The sequence below is a fragment of the Oryzias latipes genome, chromosome 17 (genome assembly GCF_002234675.1).
Source record: "Oryzias latipes chromosome 17, ASM223467v1".
Lineage (NCBI taxonomy): Eukaryota > Metazoa > Chordata > Actinopteri > Beloniformes > Adrianichthyidae > Oryzias > Oryzias latipes.
The window spans coordinates 3,024,362-3,049,190 of record NC_019875.2 but is presented as its reverse complement, the minus strand read 5'-3'; the positions used below and the strand labels follow the sequence as shown (position 1 = coordinate 3,049,190).

The window sequence follows — 24,829 nt, the reverse complement described above, 5'->3', positions numbered from 1 at the left end:
TCTACTAAACTCTGCATAAGGGCTCAGATGCTGTACAGGAAAAGTGACCGTTTTTGTGCATGCACTCACAAATGGATAACAAATAGGGTGATTAACCACTGCAGCACTTCCTGGACGACGGAAGAAAGCGGCACACTTTTTTTGATACAGGGCTCACTTGACAGCCGTTCGGCGAGAGTGTGCTTGCTTGACACCAGAATGACTGAGGGGGGTGTACAAATGATATCTGAAGTTAGCCTTAACATCATTTTGAATGAGTCCCCTTGCTGGTTTAATTTAAGCTAGTAAAATAACTTTGCTGTCTTCAACACTTCATATTTATAGTTCATTCAAAAGCTTTACTAAAAACTATCAAGATTTTTAATTGCTGACCTGATTAGATGGTTGTGTCACTATATTTCTGCTGTTCATATCTCCCATGATTGTCTGCGTTTTCTTTGCTTCTACGGAGAATGCAAAAAAAGAAAAGAAAATGTTTAATATTTTCATTTGCTACTTAGAAACTTTTGTTTGCAATGTGTTGGCATAAATATGACTTCTTAGCCATGTAAGTAACAGCCGTGCGGGGGGGGGGGGGGGGGGACTCAGCTGTTGTCCTGGAGTTGTAGTCATGTCAAATGAAGCTAAAATTGATATTTCCAAAAATAATTTGAACTCAATTATTGGTGGAAAATCTGAATTTGAATTATTCTGATCCTCCCTGTAATTATATCGAGGATTAAATGAAAAAACCATATGTTGGCTTTTTAAACGTTAATAAATATAAAAAGAGCCAAATGAGCCAGTCTTTTGAACGGCTCATTGAAATTGCTGATCCAAAAGATTTGGCGCTCTAAAAAAAGAGCCATAAATCCCATCACTATCATTTTCTATGGGTGATGTCACACTGACTCTGTTCAGTTTTCTTATACAGTCGATTTCATGGTAGGTTTATATGCATGTTTATCCTGTTATTCCACAGGACTCCAGCCGGCGTATCCCGCTTTCTCCTCAAGATCTTCTCTTGTAGACAAAGGGACGTCTGTCACAGATCCCTCAAAAGTTGGCTTTGAGTCATTAAAGAGATCTGTATAGACTTTATTTATCCAGTTTATCCTTGACTTCCAGAACCTGAAATGTGTCTTATAGCCCAAAATACACTATGATTTAATAAGATTACACTTTTACTTTAAAGACATTTCAGTTGAACAATATTTGAGCAGGTTTTTGGGGGTGTTGCATTAGAACTAAACGACATACAGCATAAAGGTTACTGGTCAGGTCTGTTTCTGATATTAGCTGCAACCACTTCCTTCTTCCTCACTTCTCTCAAACATGCAGCGTCTTCCTTTGTCTTTGGGCGTTTTCATTCTTCTTTTTAAAGGTAAATATTGTTTGAAAGCAAATAACCTTTGTATGAAATGTGTTGGCATAAATATGACTTCATAGCCATGTAAGTAACAGCCGTGCAGGAGAGCAGGAGAGGGGGGGGGGGTACTCAGTTGTTGTCCTGGAGTTGTCGTCATGAGTTTAAGTTGTTCTGTTTGTTAAAAATGTTCTTTTGTCAAAATGTTTCACCAGCAGTTTATGCACGGAGCTTCAAAGTAGCCTGATTAATTTGTTATTGTGGATAAATATTGGGTTTGTTGGTTACATTTTGGTGTATTTAACTTTATTTAAGTTTATTGAAATGAGATGATCTTAAAAAAGTAAATAAACTTGTTTTTAACCCCTCCTGACGTGACACTAATATAAGAGGCCTCCTTACTGTTTAAACACAGCTGATCCAGGTAATCAGCAGCAGATGAGGCAGCATTACTGGAAAACAACCAGGTCTGGATTTGAACACCTGTGGTCCATGTTATTCCACAGGACTCCAGCCGGCGTATCCCGCTCTCTCCTCAAAGATCTTTTCTTGTAAAGGACGTCTGTCACAGATCCCTCAAAAGTTGGCTTTGAGTCATTAAAGAGATCTGTATACACTTTATTTATCCAGTCAATCCTTGACTTCCAGAACCTGAAATGTGTCTTATAGCCCAAAATACACTATGATTTAATGAGATTACACTTTTACTCTAAAGACATTTCAGTTGAACAATATTTGAGCTCTTTTTTAAAGGTTTTTGTTTCATGGGGGTGTTGCATAAGAACTAAACGACATACAGCATAAAGGTCACTGGTCAGGTCTATTTCTGATGTTAGCTGCAACCACTTCCTTCTTCTCTCAAAATGGACGGAATAACAAAAACTGGGTCTGAGTCACTGACTGTATTAGAATGTCATTTATGATCAGTGGTCTGAGTGAAGCTCAAAAACCTTTTAATGGGTAATGGGTTACTATTTAATATGAAACAGGTAAAATGCAGAAGCTGAGGACGAACAGCTGGTAGATGTTGGTTTGTAACCCCCCCCCCCCCCCATTGTGTTTGCACCAAAATTACTTTTTATTTAATGCAAACTCTTGATTACTTGTTAACAAATTATTTTCCTTTAATGTAGGAAATATTTTGATCAAAAATTACTCAAACATTTACATCTGCTAATTTTTTATTTTGACTTTAAAACTTTCATTAAATCCTAAGTTGTTGATGTTTTTATTCTTCATTTTCTTTGGCCTAACTTTCTTATAGTCAACAAACTGTTAAATTCTTTGAAATTGTTTTTTGTGACTGTTCTATAAAAAAACAAGGAGAAAGTGACGTAAATAGAAATGATTTAAGAAAGCTAATTATATGTTTGACTTTTTATGTCATTTGTTTCAGGTGTCTCTGCTCTGACTCCAGTGTTTGTTCAGACGGGAAATGATTTACTTCTGGATGCCGATGGAGCTGATTGTTCAGAGGACGGCGTTCCTATTTTTTGGAGGTTCAATGAAAAGGATAATTTAGTGAGACTTACATGCCATAAAGATAGAGAACCAACAGTGAATAAGCTTAAGTATCCGGAGAGAACTGAGATCACTGAAAAAACATCTTTGAAACTGAAGAATTGTCGAGAAGATTTCACTGGAGTTTATTCAGCAATAAGGATATCAGCTGAAGAAGAAGTTGTAGCTAAGTACAACGTCACAGTTGAAGGTAAATCTCTTTGTTCTTCTCTCACATCTTAGACCAGATTCTTTTAGCTTGTTTGACTTTGTTGGACTGTCATTTCCTCCTCAGATCCAGTATCTCCAGTTCATCTGACAGTGGATTCAGTGTTGAACAGCTCAGACGTCTGTAACCTGACTGTGACCTGCAGCACAGATCACTCCAGTGTCAGCAGCTCCTTCACATGTGGAAAGGAAACCTGCAAACAGGATAATGGACAGCAGACAGACACCTCACAACAAGGCAACCTTCTCCACATCTACCTGTCTGATGAATCAGTCATCTGTAACCATAGCAACCAAGTGAGCTGGGCTAACAGCACCAAGAGGATTGAACTTATTTGCTTTCTAAATGATGGTGCGTCTTGTAGATAAAAATATTATTTTGAAAATATTGATTAGAATAAATCAAAATTATGACAACAAAAGGAATCTGGATAGGAATAAAGTATCCCTCTTAAATTAAAGGGTTTGTTTCATTGTAAGTAAATGAAGTCAGTGTTTTTCAACCTTTTTTAAGCCATAACACACTTTATCCATGACAAAAATCCCACGGAACACCATCATCCAAAAATGAATAAAGGAGAAACTCTATAGTCTGTATTGATGAACAGTCCCTCCACAATGTTTTTTCTAGAAGATGTAATGAAAGTCAAGTTAGTTTTCAGGAATAATTTTCAACTAAATTATTTGACCTTTTACCCTGGTAGTTGTTTTTTCCTCCAGTTTATTAACATGCAATTTTATGTAACCTCACAAAAAAAAACAACATTCTTTCTGAACAATGATTTTTTTTTTTTTCAATGTTGGTGCAAAGGCAACGGTAATGTTTGAACAATATCTGATAATAATATGTGTGATACAATTTACACAAAAAGACTAACAGTATATTTATGTTTTCTGTAGCTCCACAAAAAGTGAACATATCGAAGTTTTATTAGTTTTTCTCTTGTCTTAATCCAGTGCTTCTCAATTGTTTTTAGCCAGGCCCCCCCTAGGAAAAAGAAAATGTTTCCAAGAATGGTTGGTGGAGACAGTTAAAGGGGCGGGACTTTTCTGAAAACAGTTATAGCTGCGGCTAAATCGCGGACCGTCATTCTTATCAAAATGTCTTTAATAGAATCAAATAAACACAAAGAAAAAAGTCTTTTATGATCTTTGATATTAACTACTCAGTGTTTTATCAGGACCTGTTTGGATGAACACAGAGCTGAAATCCTGGAGATGGTAACTGTTTTTAGATCAGTGAATGGAGATAGCACATTGGTTGAAAAACACTGAATTAAGTAACAACAGCTGGAAAATTACATTCATAAACTGAGATCTCAGTTTTGTCTGTCTATTTTACATATTCAAAATGTTTTGCTAAAAATCCTTTTTGAGCTGTTTATGTTTACGAACCAAAAACAACCTTTTTTTTTACAGAAGAGTCAGCAACAGGACGGTTGTTGAATGTCTCATTAAAATAATGTTCAGATTGAATGCATCTGTCCAGTCAATGTGCAGTGAAATGTGGAGTGACATATTTATTACTTCAGTCACAAGTTTAACAGGATTTGATGAACAATTTCATGTGTAAAATCTGTTTCCATTTATGTTTCCATATGTATTTTATTGGTCTATTTCTCTAAACTGAAGTTTGTTTTTCTTCCCAGCTTCTCCAAACGTCTTCAGTCATCACAGTCTCATCAGGACTACGGTCGTCGTTTCAGCTTTTGTTCTTTCTGCTTCAGTCATTTTTTATGCTCTAAAGAAGAAAAAGTAAGTCTGACTTTACATTACAACATCCAAAACTGTGAGTTGAACAAACACAACTGTTTAAATTATTTTTCTATCAGACACTGGTTTGTTTTTGTTAAACGTACCGACGTGTTTCGGTGGAATACCTTCCGCCTTCGTCAGGGTCGTCATCAGGTTTAACAAAAACAAACCAGTGTCTGATAGAAAAATAATTGAAGTACTCAGTATCATTTATAGACACAATGAACTTTATTGAATCACAACTGTTTGTAGTTTGAGCAGATTAGGATCCGTTCATCATGATTCTTAAATATAAACTGCTTATGGAGTCACATCTCTTCTTTATTTTACTGCTCGACTCGACTGTGACTGAACGTTCCTGCAAGCAGATCTGAGTTTACAGTTTGAACTGTTTTCTCAGAGTGCAGAACAACTGTTTTCTCTAAGTTTCTCTGTTTGGGGTTAGACACAGGAGACAGATGTTTACTCAGACAAATGTCCTGATCCAAGTTTTAAAAAAAATTTTTTTTTCTTTTTCAAAACATTTTTCAATATCTGCGATTTATTTTTTGCATGTTTTTTACATAACATGTGTCGTTGTATTACTTCATTGAATTTAGCAGCAATAACAAGCTTCTTCTGTGTTTTTCTCTGTATAAAGTTTTTAACAAAGTACACACTTGACCCACTATTCTATAAAGCCTTTTTTTTGTTTTAAGCTTTAAATAAGAAAATGAAGACTTGAAATGAATCAAACATTGGCCTCCTGGTTACTGTCTGTTGTTCAAAACGCATTTTTGTTGTTTGTGTTTTTTTTCTTCTAAAAACTAAGTGTCGTTTAGAACTTCATTGACAAAAAGTGGTTTTTAATCCCCAATATTTATGTGAATCATATCAAAGTTGTCAGTAGTTTGAGGAACTTGAGACATTTTTAATTGATTTTTTTCTTTAGATTTGACTGGCTATAATTCACAGAGGGAGGTCCCAAATATTAACATTTCCAACAAGCAACGTTTTAGTTGTTCTGTGCTCGGCGTATTTCATCAGTTAAGGGGTGGGAGGTGTTAAAGGGGTGGGGGCTTGTGTGTGTGTGTGGGTCTGGGGGAGGGGGCTCTGTTTGAATTTTCATGCTTGTTTTTATTTTATTTATTTTATTTGTTTAGTTTTAATGTAAAGCACTTTGTGTTACGTTTTATGTGAACAGTGATAAATAAATAAAGACTGATTTGATTTGATTTGATGAATTTCTTAAATGTATCATCTTCATGGTTCATAAACATCAGAAGTCTTTAACATAAATTCAGTCAAACTTTTAAAATGAAACTTTTCTTTGACAACGAAATAAATGTTTGGATAAAGTCTGGATCAGCAAACACTAAACTTTATAGCAGAACATCTAAACCTGACCTGAAAATGTGTTTGGGAGCTATAACAGAGTAACAGGAGAACATAACCGTCATTATTTATTTGCAGGTCAAACATGTCTGAAGACTAGCTGATGGTTCATGATGCTTCAGGTCTGATTTCTGCCTCAAGCTGCAGATTTCCATGGTTTCCCTCTGAAATGGATCCAGTGAGAAGCATTGGGATCTTGTATTCAGCAGCAGGTGAAGCTTGAACAACGTCTGCAGGAACATGTCTCCATATCATCAACATTTTTCTTGTTTTGCTCTGAATCCTTTTTCAAATTAATAATTTAGAAACTATAGACCTGTTTCTCTTCTTCCATAATTCTCAAAACTTTTAGAAAAATATTCAATGATAAATTAGCTTTATTTATTGAAAAACATAACATTATAAATGAAAACTAATATGGTTTTAGAGAAAATAGATCTACCTCATTGGCTATCATTGATGCTGTGGAGGAAATCACAAATGCTCTTGACAAAAAGAAATATGCAGCTGGAATTTTCATTGCCTTAAAAAAACCATTTGACACTCTCAATCATGACATCCTACTTGACAAACTGGAAGTGTCTGGGATAAGAGGACTAGCGCTAACTTGGGTCAAAAACTATTTAACGGGAAGAAAACAATTTGTCAAGATTGATGAATATACGTCAAAAACCAAAGAGATAAGTTGTGGTGTCCCACAAGGATCAATTCTAGGCCCGCTGCTTTTCAATATTTACATAAATGATATATTCAATGATTCAAAGCTTATGAAACTCATATTATTTACTGATGACACAAATATTTTCTATTCTACAGACAATCATAGGGAACTTATCAAGGTGGTGAACACAGAGTTAAACAAAATAAAATTATGGATGGATTACAACAGATTATCTTTGAACCTAGATAAAACCAAAGTGATGTTTTTTGGAAACTACAATGCAAATAAAGAGCCCTCAATTGTAATAAATAATGTCTTGATTGAACGTGTTACAGAAATCAAATTCTTAGGGGTTTTTATCGATGACAAACTAAGTTGGAAGCCACACATATGACACATACAAACTAAAGTCTCCAAAAGTATTTCAATCGTAAATAAATCTAAACATATATTAGGATACAACAGTAGATATTTACTGTACTGCTCCTTAATATTACCATATTTCACCTACTGTATAGAAATTTGGGGGAATAACTATAAGAGTTCACTACATCCTCTCTTTTTTCTTCAAAAACGAGCCGTCAGAATTGTACATAAAGCCGGATATCTTGATCATACAAACAATCTATTTGATCAATCTAGACTTTTAAAACTGTATGACCTTGTGGATTTTTACACTGCGCAACTTTTATACAGAGCCAGTGGGAAATCGTTACCATTCAATATCCAAAAACAGTTCTTTGAAAATGAAGGAGGCTACAGACTGAGGGGATGTAGGAACTTCAAGATCAAACTGATAAGAACCACAAAGAAAGGTTTCTGTGTGTCGGTGTGTGGCACTAAACTTTGGAACGGTTTAAGTAATGAGCTCAAAAAATGTTCAGATATTCAAAAAGATGTATAAAGAAACTCTTATTTCAGGATTTAAAGATAAGAGGATTTAAGGATCAACAGCTCTACTTATACTTTAGTTAATGATCAATGCATTTAATTAAGCAAATGTGATTTAAGTGACGTTATTTTTTAGTTTTGTTTTCTATCTTTTTAATCTATGCATTTCATCATTTCTGTAATGAGTTTGATAAATATGTGTAAATTCTTTATTGCTTGGACTACAATGCTTCCGTCCATCCGTGTGTCCATCTGTCTGTCGTCTCAAAAGTGGCTCACATGCCAAAAAAGTGTGGGCACCCCTGGTCCAGGAGTTGGCGGATGCTTTGGTGCAGGTGTGGGAAGAGATCCCCCAGAAGACCACCCACCGCCTCATCAGAGGCTTACCCAGGCATTGCAGGGAACCATTTGGCCACGTGGAGGCCACACCCACGACTGAGCCTTATTTTGACTGCTTTAAAGACATTACATCAAAGTTGGATCAGCTTGTAGTGTGTTTTCGACTTTGATATTGATTATGATTCCACAACCAGACCTTCAGATGCTAATAAATGTAATTTCTTTTAATAATTTTTGCATGGTTGTGATTTCAGCACAAGCAGCTGTGTAAACAATAAAGCATTTACGAGAAATTTTCAATGGTCCAGGCATAGGATGTGTTTTCGGTGTGTTCCATTTATTTTTTTGAGCAGTGCATATATTTTGTGGTCATGAGAAAACACTGGAACTGGACTTTACAAGAAAGTTCTCTCTGGCGACACCTGGTGGTCAAAATAAGACGTTAATAAAAAAAAGCAATCTTCAGAAAATTTTAACTTCAATACTTTTAAAACTTCTATCGAAAATTCAGGAAATGTTCATTCGTTAATATTTATTTCATAATTGAACAAGATTATTACAAACACCACCCAAATTCAATAGAAAAAAGCGGAAAAACAAACAAACACACAAAACAGCAATTAGGCCTATAACACAGTGACTTTAGTGCTCAAAGTGAGAACATTTTAAATGATTTTCTATTACTCTAGCTTGTTTAAACAAATTCTTTGTATTTTTTTTATTTTGATTGTTGTTCATATGTTTCAACTTAGTTTTGTTTGTCCACCTGTGTAATCTTTTGATTTCTCTGTGGTTTTGCTAGTAAAACAAGCGAGCGTGTTTGTATATTGCTATGCTGGCTTATTTTCTGGAGCATTTTGATTAAATCAACTCTCCTAAAATCTGAGTGCGGTGATGACTGACCTCAAAAATGCTGCTTTACATTAAATCTGCCGAAACGCGTCAAACCTGGCAACCAGCAGCGATTTGTGAGTTGCTTTGCCCTTTATTGCGTCTAAGTTTGATAACAGTACATCTACACTCTTTCATTTAGGGTTTTTATATCATTTAATCTTTATCATCCAATAATTGAAAAGCACAAACGTCTTTTTGTTGTTTTCTCCATTTCCTGGTATCTTCCTCGCTATCTGCATCTTTTTGCGTCTTTTTTCTCGTGTTTACGGTAAAGCCTCCGCCACACGGAAGAACCGCTCAGCTAGCTCCTGCAAACACTCGGACATGTAGAGCGTTATTCTACGTCTTTCCCGTCACGTTTGGTCATTTTCTGTTGCATGGAAAGGTTCTCTGGTTGATCTCCTGCCTAACCCCCCCCCGCACAGACAGAGCGTTGTCTGCATTATTGCCATGGCGACGTGCATCCCCTTCCAAACCCAGCTGTCGTCAATAATGGAGGTTCTGGTAAAGGCAGCGGTGGCAGAAATCTCCAAACTGGTCGACGACAAATGCGCTTTTCTGCATCTGGAACTGTCTCGGAAGCAGAGCGAGAATGAGATGCTGAAGAGGAAGCTGATGATGATGGAGGAGAGCAGGCGCGCGCAGCTGCCGCGCGGCCGCGGTGAGATCACTCACTCATTCCATTCATCCGCCTTCATTCAGGAGGGTGCAGTTTCAGGTTTAAATGGATGCTTTTCCTGTTGTTTGTTTCCAGAAAACTACCCCGACCGAGGAAGTGACGTGAGGAGCAACTGTCCTCACCCTGCAGGAGACATTAAGGTGATTTTCCCGCCAACATTTGTTTTGGTTCAATAAATCCAAACTGTTTTTATTGGTGACAAATGCAGACTTGGGATAGGAACATTTCTAGCTGGCATTCCTTCAATGAATCTGCTGGAACCCATTAAAGTGGTGCTTGAAATTCCTGAAGAAATGCACAGTATTGTCATTTTGTCATTTTATGTTCAGAATAGAGAACATTTCTAGTGTTTTTATATCTGTGCACTAAAGCTGAACCACCAATCCAGCAAATAAACATGCGATTCTGTCTTTATTTCTCTCCCCTGAATACTAAATGAGTTTTCTGTCTTTAAAGACAAATATCACTGTTTAACCACTGAACAGAATTTGATTCACAAGTTTACTTTTGAATTAGATTTCTGATTTAAGTAAATGTTGATTTATTTGTCAGATTTTGGTTGTTTTTTTTGTAACAAAAGCATTTTTCACAAAGCAATCAATTCAAACTAAACATGTAGTTTAAACTCACAAAATTATAAATTCTTACATTTAAAAGGAACTTAAGTTCCCGCTCTGATCATCTTTTGGGATATTTTTTATAGTGTTCCCAGCGATCTCTGAAAACTGCCATTTTCTAGGACATAGTTTCTGCAGAGCGGCAGGAGTTCTTGTGGGCGGGACTGTTGGTGCAGAGTGAGCCTGGCCCTGCTTCCCGACATCCTTCTGTTTACACTCTCTCCTTCTAGCTTACAGCCCCCAAGCTAACATGATTAATATCAGATCTATCCAGCCGTACAGTTCTGATCCAGATTCCAGCTCAGACGAGGAAAACAAAGACGTTCAGGGATCTATGTGTCTGAAAGTGGATCCGTTGTAGCACCTACGTCACAGCTACAAGCTTTTTCCAACGGCACTTTTTCATCTGCCCCTGATTTGGATAAAGAAGGACTCAGAAATGCAGGCTTAATCTTAATTTTCTCAATAAATGTCCTCCATCATCAGAAAAATGCTACAAGAACGTGTTTAAAAACACCATAAAAGCCATTTTCATCAGAGTGGGTCTTTAGAGGCTTTTTTGGAGTAAATGTATGGATTTGATGAGTCCAGATTGTATTTTCTGAATGAAGATCAGAGTTTTTTTTTACATCTGCCTTCATGAATCTATATGAGGATCAGATGTGTCTTTCTGTTCTTTGATGTTTCCCCTGCAGCTGGATCAACATCTGCTTGTTTTCTAATGAAAACGGTGAAGCGGCTGTGTGATTGAGGCAAATGGTAAAAAAAGAAAGAAAGAATTCTTTTGTAAGGAAAGAAGCACTTCATGGTGGTAAATGATGACATTTCATGGTGTCTGGACCAAAACTATCCTGAAATCCGATTCATTCCAGTCCGTCTGGGCTTTAGTGCACAGTGTGGCATCTGTGGTGTTCAGAGACATGCTTCTCATTTTTACATGCTATAACGTATTTGGTTGGTTTTTTTCTGCAGGATATCTTTAGCAGACTTCTAAAAACATGACACTTCTGTCATTAATAATATGTTATAAATGTGGATTTTAATTTTGTCCAAACCAGCTCAGTGCTGCCCTCTGGTGGCCAAAGGCACTGATCCGTTCCTGCTGTTTTAATGTAGTTTCATCAGGTTGAAGATGCTGCTGCTTCCTTCCCAATTAAAGAAGAGAGTCCAGATGAATCGCTTTGGATCAGTGACCCTGTTGGTGAGTAAAAACGGAACGTTTATGTTATTTATTTAAACTTTTTAGACTTTCAGATCCTAAAGCGCTTCCACGTTGGCCTGCGCAGGTCCTGCTGTTCAGTTCTGTACTGCCGGGCTGAAGGATCAGAAGATCTCTGACGGTATTCGGGAGAATTCAGAGTTCAGCGACTCGTACAACCCTGCTGCGCGTGCGGTGGGCGCCAACGGCCTTCAGTTCACCATCAAGACGGAGAAGGAGGAGGGCCGGCTGATGCTCCGGCAGGACGGATGCCAGCACAGCGCGGGCAAGCCGGCTGGGGCGGCAGCGGACTTCTCCACGGAGGAACGGGAAAACCAGCTGTGGTCGTCCATCATTGAAGGTGCTGACATCGACGCGGGTTTTCCCGACTTCTCGAGCGTAGTGGAGGAGTATTCCAGCGCCTTCCCCGAGCAATCAGACGCCGCTAACGTGGCGTTGAACTCCGGCAGGTCTCCCCAGACGTCCTGTCAGAGGCCGTGCAACGGGATTTACCGAGGTGAGTTTAGCGCCCCGCAGTTATCGGACTTTCCTCCAAGAACGCAGGCTGCTCTGTCGCAGCAGGACAAACCCAAGGAGCCGGTTTACATGCAGACTAACTCATCGCACGCGGCGCCGCTCCGTCAGCTGAGCGAGGAGTCTGAGAGGGTGACCCTGCCCGCAGACCGACCAGCCGTTGCCCACCCCCAGAACTCTTTCACCACCACCAGCAGTTTCTACACGCACAAACCCCTGCCTGGCCTGGCGCGCGGCTACACCTGCTCCCAGTGCGGGAAGGCCTTCAGCCGCCTCCACCAGTTCAAGCTCCACCAGCAAAGTCACAAGAGGAAGCGGGCGTTCTGGTGCGCCGTGTGCGGGAAAAGCTTCCAGTGTTCGTCCCACCTCAGCATCCACCACCGCACGCACACCGGCGAGAAGCCGTACGGCTGCGGCCAGTGCGGCAAGAGGTTCACGCAGCAGAGCAGCCTGAGGGTTCACCAGCGCACGCACAGCGGGGAACGGCCCTACAGCTGCGCCCAGTGCGGGAAGACCTTCATCCTGATGCACCACCTGAAGCGGCACAAGATCATTCACACCTACAGCTGAGCGACGCGGCCTTCACGGTTTGAACCTGCAGGCCCACAGTCATGCATATTTCTCTATGCAAAGTCCATCCGTGATGGACGCTTCTTATTTTAACCCTAACCCAAAGCATTGCAGCTGGGCTCTTATTCTGAAGGTTTAGGTCTTGGGGAGACACTTTCAAAGCTAGAAGTCCAAAAAGGAAGAGTCGTCTGCGTCCACACCGATGGTGGTTTGACCCTGTCCTCCACAGGGAAACGCTGCCACCTTTCCCCGGCTTCACCTCTCCTCCCAACAGCTACGCCATGCATCTCTCAGGTTGAAGCTGCTCTGTCTTTTCAGTGGTTACTTCAGCAAACCTCCCCTTTTGTGTCTTTTGCATTAAAGGTATTTTTTAAAACACAAACTGATGCATTGAGCTTTTACTCTGAGCCTGTGAATTCTCCTGTTTAAAGTCCAAAAATCAGATTATTTTAGAAAAGTGTTCCTGACCTGAAGAGTCAACATTATTGTTACTCTGCTTTGTTTGGTTGATCAGCACAAAAGATTTATTTAACCCCTTCCTGCCGTATGTCACTAAACTCCAATCTACACCAGAATCCACAACTTCACTTAATTTATCCTCACCTTGAATGGAAAAAACACTGAAGAATATTGTTGGATATAACTAAAAATAAATTCAGTTATGATGGAGTTAAATGACCAAAACATATCAAAATACCCGTAAGTTAAAATATTTTAGAATAAAATAGTCATTACTAGTATGTAAAGTATCTACAACTGACAGGTGAAGGAATATTTTTAAACAATAAATGACAGCAAAGTTTTGTTTTCCTTGTTCCTATTGATGAAATACCACAAGAGGGCGCTGCGCTTCACACCATCGTTTTTGGGCATTAATAAAACATAAATTAGCCTATTTTCCAAATGTGAAATCATTTGCAACTTTTGACAGAGATTCACATGATTTCCTTTCAAAATAAAAGACACCCTTTGTCACATCATCTCAATGCAGCAAATGCATTAGTAGGTAGTGTGATGATTAAAAAAAAGAAACACTTTCTTTACAGTTTGTGGGGCATTTCAGCCAAATGGAATCAGAGCTAATTAAGTGACCTTTACTGTGTTTTTTGAGCCAGAAGGCGAAATTAAAATCCTTTAATTTGTTCAAAAAATAGAAAATCTGCCAAATAAGTTGGTTTCCCGTTAAAACCGGTCGTTCCTCCAATTGATTTTCTGAGGTAAATGAGGCACAAAAGTCCGTTGAAATGTTTTGGTTGGACTTGTGATTGTCTTTAAATAAAGTTTGAGTAAATTTACCTTCTGTTTTTTATCTTTACTGCTTACTTTCTTTAAACTTTACAGTAACATTTTAAAACGAAAAGCTTTGTGTTTTTTCTTAAGCAGAGGGCCACAGTGGAGAGGTAAAAGAGCCGCTCTGGGGCCTCAGGTTGCAGACCACAGTTCTACAACTTCCTCAAGGTTTTCATGCTGACCTGAAGGGACGATGAAGGGTGACATGATGCAGAGCGAATCCTGAACTCCAGGTCTTCATAATGCAGAGTCAGGACATTAGAGCGCCTCTGTCCTTTCTTAAACACACACACGTCTAAATGTTTGGCTCTGGCAGCTTGTTTTACAGCCGTCAGGAGCTTCAGAGGCAGCGAGCAGGAAAACTCCCGTCCCACAAAAGCAGTTTCATTTCCCTCTGCTTCTAAGTCTGCTGCATGTTTGCTTTTTTCTGTTTGCTTTAACAAATGCAAGAATTGGTCTACCTCTCAAACGCCATCCATTATTTCCGCCTTCAGTCCTTAAAGTCAGTTTGTCCAAAAGCAGGAGTAAAAAAATCCATTTAAAAGGGGATTTATGTACAGAATGTGCAGAGCACGGTGTGAATGCATTCATCAGGATTTCATAGTCAAGGCGTGCTTTGAGCTGTCTTTCTGAAAACACCTGACCTCTTCTGTTGGCTCTGAACGTTTCATGACCTTGTAAGGTCATAAACACAGGATTCTGGACGTCATGGAATTTTTCTACTTTGAGTAGGAGGACGGGGTTGATGTGGAGAAAGATGGTGGGAGCAGGCTGGAGATTAGATGATCCATGGGTGGAGGAGGTGGTTTTGGTAACAAAAGCAGGGTCAACTTTACGATAAGGTGAAAACTGAACCAGCCAGACGTGTTTGTTCCCACAACGATGACCCAGATCAAAGATGGAGGACAGTTTCTAAGGGAACACCTCAGCTCGTCTTTCTCTGACACACCTCAAACCTGAAAAACCAAACCTTTATTTACAATACTTGTTTGTTTTGTAGAATCTAATGAACCTTTTCATAAAAGAACATGTTCACTGTTGAAAAACAGTCAAATATGAGTGTCTTTTCCTTTATGAACTTTATTGGAGAGGACTTTTATTTGGATTAAAGCTGGATGTGACAGAAAAGGAAGCTTCAAATGACAAAAATGATCAGTGATCCCAAATATGAACTTGTTAACATTATTATTTACTATAAAATAAGGGAGATGGTTAATATTTGGTTTTGGAGGTCATATCTTAAAATATGAACTTGGGGCTTAAAAATCCAAAGTTTCTCATCAAAGGAATTTCAGACATAAAATCACATGTGTGGGAATATTAGATTACCAATTGGTGATACTTAATGTAATACTAAATGAAATGAAGGCGCGGGCGGTGTTGTGTGGTCCACAGGTGCTACCGACCCGTCTAGGCCTTTCATTCCCCCCTTCTCCTTCTGCCAGCCTGCTCAGAGCTGCACAGGACAAATATCACCCACATCAATCATTTTCTGTTTGTAATTCTAAAAAGAATCACTTAGTTTTCTTTGGGCCTTTTTTGTTTGCCCACATTGTTAATATTATTATACCGTTTTGCTCAGCTTGAATCTAGGATTCATGTATTAAATTTACATTAATAAAGGGGGCGGGCGGCAGTGGCTCAGGCGGTTGATCGAGGGCTCGGGGGTTCAATCCCCACCCCACCAGTCAACTGTCGTTGAGTCCTTGGGCAAGACACTTCATCCTCCCTGCCTCCAGTGTGGCTCCACTGGTGTGTGAATGTGAATGAATGACCCCGGTGATGGTCAGAGAGACGAACTGGCAGCCACGCCTCTGTCATTCTGCCCCAGGACAGCTGTGGTACATCAGCAGATACCATCACCAAGTATGAATGAGGAGGGAATGGACATTGTAAGAACTGTGAACGTCTGGAAAAGCTCAGATAAATCTAATCCATTATTATTACTATCAAGTTTCCCCAATATTCCAGTAAAAAATCTGAGAGCCACTTTTACAAGCTCACCATGTGAACGCCGTCCAAAACATTTTCTAATAATTCTAATCCAGTGATGCTGGAGGAGTTAGGAGGCGTTAGATCCAGAACCCCAGGAGGAGTTTCCATTTGTGGAAGGTACTACGGGAGATTTTAGCTAATTCAAGATGGCAGTCTTTCACCAAGGTCAAAGGTCAACAAAACTTTGGTTGTGGTTGCAGAATTACCCTGGTGGCATGTGGGGGATTTTGAAGATCGTTCAAATGAATTTTTTTCCCCTATATTGTCAATTATTTGTGAAAATCAACAAATTTCACATTTTCCCATGATTTGGTCCTGTGGCCATCCCATAATAATAACAAAACTAACCCTGTATTTCATTAGTGGATTTAGACATTTTATATCTGAGCCCCATAAAAGATTGGGTTGTTTCTCCCGTTGTGATGTCATCATTCTTGGTGGGAAAAGGTTGGTAACTAAGCCCAAAATTCCTTTTGATGCTGTTCTAGATGTGTGCAAACGTTGGTGAGTTTGACTTTTGAAAATGTTAAACCAAAAGTGGAGATGGAGACAGATTTGTAGGAAAGACTTCAAACATCAGGATGGAGTTCAGAAAAACACACACACCACATTTCCAGGTTTGGATTTTAATGTAAAGTCCCATCCGCTGGTCGTCCAGTTTATACATATAAAAGCACAAACTGTCCATCATCCAGCCTGTGGATAAACAACGATGAAGAATTTCATTGTTATACTTTGGAGGCATTCCCTTGAAAAATACATCTTCCCTTCTTAATTTTAATTCATATAGAAACAATAGAAAAATCCACCACATCTTAAATAACTTTTAGCATAAATATTTTAAAATAGTTAACATGTAAAGACATCCGCCTGCACGCACACATTAAATGGTAGTTTTGCAGACATGTGGGAATGTGAAGCTCTATTAAATACTTCTCAACATTTAGACTGAATTAAAAACTCAGGTGAGGTTTTTAATGTGGTTACAATGAAGAGCAGCAAGTCAACTTACGGCTAAAACGTGTAAACAAAGATAAAGGAGTGTATCAGAGAGACCAGTGTCAGGCATCGTAAGACCAATAGAACAATAAGACACAAGATTTCTTTTGCTACAGCAACATGTAGGAGTGTTTGTTGGAAACGCGCTGCTGCTGGGATGGAGCAGGTCTGTCAGAAAGAGTTGTTGTTGTCGTTGTCGAGCCGAGTCACCATGGTGGACACTAGCTTCTCCAGCTGCTGGGCCCTCAGTCTGCCCGTCTCCAGGACCTCTTCGTGGTTGGCCTTCTCCTGGCTGTCGTAGTCCATCACCGATCGGTTGCTGATCAGAGACAGGGCGAAGCATCTCATTCCAGCGTGGCGGGCCACTATCACCTCGTGGACTGTGCTCATGCCTGACAGAGAAACAGAAGCCCGTCAGGATGCGGAACAATAACAGCTTCATGAAACTATCCAGATAATTAAGTTCCACCGCTGCTGTGAAACGAACGAAGACGCAACGCTTCTCATTTTCACTACAATGTAAAGGTTTATGAGGCTCCGCCGCTGCAGGGTCAGAGTCATGTTGCAGGGTCCTGCAGTATCTCTGTGGGCCTTCATAGAAGGGTGTCTAATTCACCAGCAGCTGAGCGCCAGGCTCCATGCTGCTGGCTCAAGAAAAGCTTACTCAGCGTTTCCAGACAGCAAAGGAACCTCTGGAACGTACCCACTGCGTCTGCGCCTAGACTGTGCAGCATCCGACATTCTGCGATCGTCTCGAAGGACGGACCGCCGAGGACGCAGTACACGCCTTCCTGCAGGAAGTCCGAGTAGCCCAGCTCTGCCGCCACGTCGTGCGCCAGCTGCCGCAGCTCGCGGTCGTAGGCGTCGGACATGCAGGGGAAGCGAACGCCAAACCTGTTGAGAGGGTTAGCAGAAATCTCAGAGGTTAACTGCAAAAACAAAAGTATCTGTTTACACTAGAAAAGACTTTACAGTACAGACGATAAATCTGGAATTTCTTTGTGAGTCATTTGATCTTGAAAACATCTTATTTTGAACAATGTCTCTTTCTTTTTACTTTACATCATACCTTGAAGCAGAAGTTTGATTTGTTATCTTGTTTAGAGTAACAGACTTGCTTGATTTAGGGAAACTGAAACATTTTATTGAACTCATAATTTAGTAGAAATGTATTTAACCACAGCGGGACAGACTTTTGAAAGTAAACATACATTTAATTTACATACAAAAAGTGTATAAATATTCCCCCTAGAAAGCCCGGTCCATCACAGAATTGACTAAAAAAAATCATTATTGGGGGATAAAGATGTTTTAAACCCTTTGATTGAATCCTTTTTCTTTTTCTTAACTGTTTATTCCCTTTTGGGGTCACGGGGCTGCTGGAGCCTATTCCAGCCACTTGTGGGTGAAGGCAGGGGACATCCTGGACAGGTAGCAGGGTAGAATGTCCACAAACACACACCCATTCACTCACACACTCACACCTAGGGACAATTTAGAGTTGCCAATGAAGCATGTTTTTGGACGGTGGGAAGAAGCTGGAGACCCCAGAGAGAACCCACGCATGCACGGGGAGAACATGCAGACTCCACACAGAAAGGTCCCCCATTGATGTAGTTTTTCATGTCCCCCAGCTGGGACTTGAACCAGAGGCCTTCTTGCTGTGAGGCAAGAGCGCTAACCACTGCGCCACCGTGCAGCCCGTGTATGAAATGTATGAAATACAGACAGTGTCAAAAATGATATGTTGGGTGATTTATTAGTTTTGTTGTTTTTAGTTTATAAGGTAAAAATGGTGTTCAGGAAAAAAAGCACCTCATTTACTCACTGTCTCAAATTTGAGCCACACATTTTTAACATTTAGACCATGGTCGGGGTGAATCCTCCATTCTGATTGGCTGCTGGGTTTGCATTAAAAAGAGATAATCCACAGGGATCATGCACGCCTAAAGAAGAAGTTCCGGTCACCTAGCTTAAATGTTCTGTATCACTGCTCTGCTTCTGTAAAACAACCTTCATCTTCATCATCTGGACAGAAACAAGCGGTGAGAGGAGAACTTTCTCTCTGAACTGATGCTTTATTAATTTACATATATCACTGTCCTTTGCTGCTGCAGTCCAGGTTGCTGCCATCTCAGCTGTTACCATGACAACGTGCAAATAGTTAGCTTTTTGAGAAAACGCGATTTTAACCAAAAAAAAATAACAAGAATAAAGTCCTAAAGGCGGATTGAATATCAATTTCATTTGCTAGTGTCCATGGTCATTAATGGCCTTTGAGGTGTGCATTACCAGAAATGAGTGCACTTCATGAAAGCAACCATTCGACGGCGAGCGAAGGACGATTCGGCTTTCCATGGTGATCATTCCTTTCTGATGACGGCGTTTTGTAACGGTATTCTAAACAATTCATTATGAACAAATGTTGCAGTCCTTCAGAACAGCAGTGAATAACAATAGATGAGTTATTCTCATTGTTAAGTTTTGAAAAATTTTCCTGCCAACTTCATGAAGGGCAGCCATTTTGAAATGAGGCAGAAAAGCCCTTTACTGGCCCTGGTGGAATGATGATGAAACCAAAGTTAAGTTTAGATCATGCTGATGAGACAACTGCCTCCAGCAAATTTAATATGAGTGGTTATAAAAGGTTAATGATATCAAACTTTCTTAAGACCAAATATTTCCAATTATCAGAGGAATAAACTTACATCTGTGTGTTTATAGATATTTTTTTTATTTAATTTGTCTTTGGACTCATTCTTTTAGCTCCGTTGGTTGATTTTTTTCACCTAGGAAAAGAAATGTTGGATTTTATCTTTTTAACTTCTTTGAGAAGTTCATTCTTTTCCAGTGTTGCTGTGTGATTTCCTGCTCCAAAGCAGTTTGATGATGAACAACAGCAGTTCTGCTGTGCAACACACTGAAGCAGAGAAGTGTCTGCCTGCTAAATAACTAACTTTGGTTTATAGCAGAGCTGCAGAGGAACAGAAACCTGCATAGTTCTCAGAGGAAAGGACCTTTGAGCAGCTGTTCTGTATCACCGGGGACAATAAAGCTTTCACAAAACTGTTTGTTTTGCAGACGATTCTCCCTTATTTCGGGTAATCCGTTTTTTCAGCAAATCTATTGAGAAGCACATCTGAAGTGAATCTAAACTGGATTGGAGCAAAAACAGAGGAAAAAGTCTCCAGTGGGGTAAGAAAAATGCTCTTATAAGGAAATCTTATTTTAAGAAGTGTAAACAATAAAAGAAGAGTCACTTAGACATGTTTTCTTCAACTAAAATGATTTTGCTATGGAAAAACTGTTTTTGATAGGATTATTTTTTGAGAAAATGAGACATTTTGTCTTGAAATAATGGCCTTGTTACTTTATGAAGACTCGGTTTTTGCAGTCTGGGCCGTCCTGAAGACATTTTCTTGTTTGTGTACACAATGCAAGCTTTGCTTCTTTTCAAGCACGCTTCAGCGTCACCATGGAGCCGCGGCGTGACTCATCCACTCAGGGCGTGTTGATGACTGTTGAAGTAGGTGTTGTGACTGAAGAGGACCAGCTGGTAATAGCAGCTTATAGTCAGGCTGAAGGTTTTAGGGAGCCTGCTATGAATGGAAGCTCAGCTCCGGTTGAGTTTCTCAGCAGTAATGCTGCTCTGAAGACCCCCCCCCCCCCCACACACACACACACACACACACTCACCTGTCATCATTGGGCCCGGCCAGCGGGTTGATCCCAGCAAATCCAGGCATGTTGATGTGGTCCTTGATGATCATCACGTCACCCACCTTGTAGTCCTGGTTGAGGCCCCCCGCTGCGTTGGTCATGATCATGGTCTCCACCCCCAGCAACTTGAAGACACGCATGGGTAACGTGATCTGAAGGACAATTAAAACGCTTGTTTTTCTGTGCAAACAGATCATTTCCAGGCGTGCAAACCTCATTTCTGGAATGTTATCCTGAACATCTGTTCCTGACAGAAAAGATAAGGGTCAGACGATCCCAGTTCATCACAGTCTCTGTTTGTTGCAGATAAATCTCCTGTTTTTGCAGATCTGCACAGAGAACACTCTGCAGGTGTGCCTTAGAGTTCAGTTCTCAGCTGAAGTTTCCATGGGAAACAGCTTTTGTTGGGGTTTCAGTCTCATTACAGCAGCAGAAATGTTTTCAGCCAAAGCTCTGTGAGAGGAAAACACATGAGAGAGGACATCAGAATCCGTCTGAACCGGTTCTGATGTCCTCTCCTGTGTGAGACAGAACGTAAAGACCCACTCTGATGAAAATGCTGCTTTTAACACGGTCTTCTGAGGACGGAGGACATCATCCATTCTGATGCATCTGCTTGTAGCCTAGATTCATGTGAGCGTTGAGAGCTTTGGTTTGGTTTTTCAGTCGTGTTCTTATTGTCCATCTGGTTTTGTTTGCTGTTTTCTCTGTCAGTCACAGCAGTTTAGGTTCTTATCAGTCACAGCTGCTTTCACATCCGTCAATAACCCTCAGTGGATGGAAGGGTCTGGTTTTCAGTCCTTCCTGGTCAGGTCATCTGTGTTATTTGTTTTTCCCTTTTTATGTGTATTTATGAACTGTTTAAGTTTCTGCCATCATGCCCAGTCTCTTCCACTTTGGGTCCTACAGATGCTGCAATCAAAGTTCGACACTGAGAGGCGGTCCATCCATGTGACCATTTCTTTGGCAGGAACTGAAACTTTGACTGGTGTCCACTTTGTCTGGACATTTTTGTCAACATCATGCAATACTGCTGCATAAACAGGTGTTCTCATTCACATTCAACTATGAAAAGAGTAAAAAGATAATGTGGCTGTTTCTCTGAAATAATTTCAAGTTAAAGTTCTTGACTAAAAGCTACAGCGACATGTCCCACCTCCCACCATCATGTCTGATGATGTCCTCCATCATCAGAAAATGCTACAAGAACATGTTAAAACACCAAAAACACCAGTTTTATCAGAGTGGGTCTTGAAGTAATGTTTTTATACAATTACTTCCCAGTTAAAGTCTATTAAAAAATCTACAAACATGGTTTTTTAAAGCAGAGACTTTAAAATGTTCTGTATTGGGGATATTCCATACATTTATCGCCTTTTAAAACTAAAATACTGTCAGTTTTTTTAATCAAATGTGACTCAGTTTGAAGTAAATCTTGCGGGTTTCATGTGCTCACCTTCTGGATGGGATACCCCTCGTACAGATGGAACCTGCCCTGCATGCAGACGCACGGCTTCCCCTTCAGCGTGCCGAACACCAGCTGACCCGCATGGCCGTGCACTGCAAAACACACACCGGTCGGTGTCACACACTCCAACATGCAGCGCGGGCAGCTCTGCGCCGGCCGGTCGGCCCGCCGTACCTGTGCTGCGGGGGAAGTTGGGAATGTCGCTGTATTTGAAGACCTGGGGGTCCTTCAGCATTTCCGCCAGCCCCCCCAGACCCGAGCCGCACACTATCCCCACCGTCGGGCGCACCTGAGTGTGGGAGCGCAGCCAATCCGCCGTGGCGCTGCACTCCTCGTAGCTGCCACTGACAGCAGACAAACAGCAATCAGTACATTTTGTTCTGCAGGACATACATGTACAGTCATGCTGCTGCAGCAGGAGGACAAGGAGGAACCTTCAACCGTGTCTTTAGTCATCAGAGAGAACATTCTTTACTGCCATTTAATATTATTTACACAAACACATTAGTGCAAAGACACAGAGGCACATATGCATCCTGCTGCACGTCTGAATGTAACAGCTGAAGTGGTTTCATTGTGAAAACAGTGACTGGGTGTAAAGACACTAGTCTGACCTGCATATCCTCCCGTCACACTTCTTTAGAGCTTAGTCATCCTCACAGCTGAATGAAACACATTTACTGATCTTCAGATGTGACAATAAACAGGAACCCGTCAGAGTGAGTCAGGACGAGGTGCAGCTGGAAGCTGAAACCTGGAATGTTTCCATATTTATAGTAGTGCAAAGAACTGGACCCTCATCATTATTATGAATATGGTCACAATTCCCAGGAGGTCAATGCAGCACCGTTATGTGTGGATTCATTTGTCAGCTCTAACATTAAAGCTGTGTTGTGATTAATAACTGTGGTACAACAGCAACGGATATACACTGAAGAAAGAGCAAACTTTTGTTCGTACAAAGTTACATTTTAAATAAAAAAATAGACATAAAACAGATTTTAGTGCATTCCACAGATATCACACTATCTACTAAATTTGCTGCATTGATATGATCCTATGTGACACATGGTCACTTTTATTTTGAAAGGAAGTCACGTGAGCCTGTGTTAAAAGCTATAAGCATTTCATATTCGGAAAAAAGGTGAATTTATCTTTCTGCTTTTGTTTTACATATGCCATAAAACAATAGTTCATTTATAATACTTACAATGACAAAAATATACTTGATAGTTTGTTGTTAGTAAAACTAAACTACAGCTTAAAAACGAAATTTTAGTAGGTGATCAATGACAAATAAACCTCAATACATGTTGAAGGTTGCACACTCCTGGTTCAAACCTATGTCTTTAATGCAGTTAAAGGATCAAATGATGACCTATTTGAAGACCTTTATAAACTTTAACTAAGCAGTTGGGGTTATTATGTCTGGTGTTATATGTTTAATAGAAAAAAAAAAGAATGGCAGACTAGTGGAATGCTGGGAAAATTCCAAAGGCGGAAATATCCGGTCTGAGGTTGTATTTTTATAAGGGGACACTGCACTCCCCTTTCAAAAGGATCATAGAGGAAACTGGGTGGGGAGTTCTTCACCCGATGGTCGACAGGCTGTTCTCTCAAGAACATTAGGAGGAGAACCCCTCCCCTCCCACGCATGAGCATGCGGTGATGGAGGGAGAGCGCGGAGGTCCCGCGTGAGCCACATGCCATCAAACCAGAGCCACTGACTCAGGAGCAAATGCTGTGGCTTTTCCCGGCTGAGATCGCCTCCCTGAGCCCGTGAAGGGGGCTGCGGCGCCCACGGGGCTTTTCCGTTACATCAAACGCTGTCTGCCTCGTTCACACGCACCGCTAAAATCAGGGAAAACCCAGATGCTCTCGTTTTTAGCGGTTAAAACGGACCGGAGGACCGTTCCCGCTTCTGAAATGAGCATCTCTGAAACATTAAGAAGAAAGCCGCTTCCGTCCGATAAACGTGGCAGCCAAAAACCGGCGCGCGGTTGGGCATCATGATCATCAGTTCAGTTCGGAATCTCTCCAAAAAAAGTGAACTAAAACCAACAGAACGGCGGCATTATGGAGCCGTTATCACGAGGTAATAGCCGGATAATATACGTGTTATAAAACTCACCAGGAAGCGAAGTCGGACATGGAGAGCATGATGAAATGTGATAATGATTGCGGCAGGTACTGCTATGACTGATGGACAACACCGGTTTGCCTTTACGTCTCCCTGACGTCACTGCCAGAGGAGGCTGCGATTGGCCAAAGCCCTGGCGTTGTTCCCTGAAGGTGCGTTCAGGGACAGACTAAAATAATTGAGGGTCGTCGCGACTGTATTGAATTGCCATTCTTAAAATTGGTCTGATGACGATCACACTCAATGTCTTTAGTTTAAAAATCACCTTTAGAAATCTAAATGATATTTAACGGTATGAACTCTTGGATTAGTTTACAACATACTGTAATTATGAGCGGAATGTTGACGTGTTCAACAGTAATTCTTACTTTCAACTGGCTTTGAACGCATCCACAAACCTCAGCACGCACATGGTCGTGTGTCATATTCACCTTCAGGGCCTGTAGTGTTGTTGAGTTGTCTTATATCACAGTTTTTTTTCTATTGTTTTGGCTTCTTTCTTGAAACAGAAATCACATTCTCAATGGCCTCTGTGCTTTTGTCAAAACCGTCTGTATGGGTCAGACGACATTGATCATTCCTAAAAAATGGCCCGTCTTCTGAGCAAAAGCTCATCTATCAACAGGTCATCT

At 40.4% G+C, this 24,829-nt stretch overlaps 3 protein-coding genes across 4 annotated transcripts in view; 2 read left to right on the top strand and 1 right to left on the bottom strand.

Annotated features, from left to right (window-relative positions):
* Positions 1-1,270: 1,270 nt before the first annotated feature.
* LOC111949075 (SLAM family member 9-like) overlaps positions 1,271-24,829 on the top strand; it is an 88,116-nt gene continuing 64,557 nt past the window's right edge. Inside the window, exons 1-5 of one of the 2 annotated variants that reach the window (XM_023965305.1) lie at positions 1,271-1,363; positions 2,742-3,056; positions 3,141-3,425; positions 4,723-4,828; positions 6,281-6,538. In XM_023965305.1, the coding sequence (XP_023821073.1) occupies positions 1,315-1,363; positions 2,742-3,056; positions 3,141-3,425; positions 4,723-4,828; positions 6,281-6,302 (777 nt within the window). In that variant the 5' untranslated portion in view covers positions 1,271-1,314 and the 3' untranslated portion in view covers positions 6,303-6,538. Of the gene's footprint in view, positions 1,364-2,741; positions 3,057-3,140; positions 3,426-4,722; positions 4,829-6,280; positions 6,539-24,829 lie in introns of those variants that run through there. The other variant, XM_023965304.1, reaches the window with a different exon arrangement.
* Positions 7,875-13,880, top strand: LOC101168240 (zinc finger protein 300). Its single transcript, XM_023965300.1, has 4 exons — positions 7,875-9,648; positions 9,742-9,806; positions 11,400-11,484; positions 11,570-13,880. The coding sequence occupies exons 1-4, from the start codon at positions 9,438-9,440 to the stop codon at positions 12,583-12,585; spliced, it is 1,377 nt and encodes a 458-aa protein (XP_023821068.1). The 5' UTR covers positions 7,875-9,437; the 3' UTR covers positions 12,586-13,880.
* On the bottom strand, positions 16,481-24,315 carry LOC101162955 (purine nucleoside phosphorylase). Its single transcript, XM_004078577.4, has 6 exons — positions 24,189-24,315; positions 22,232-22,401; positions 22,046-22,149; positions 20,566-20,741; positions 17,573-17,763; positions 16,481-17,261 (listed from the first exon to the last, which is right to left on the bottom strand). The coding sequence occupies exons 1-6, from the start codon at positions 24,215-24,217 to the stop codon at positions 17,041-17,043; spliced, it is 891 nt and encodes a 296-aa protein (XP_004078625.1). The 5' UTR covers positions 24,218-24,315; the 3' UTR covers positions 16,481-17,040.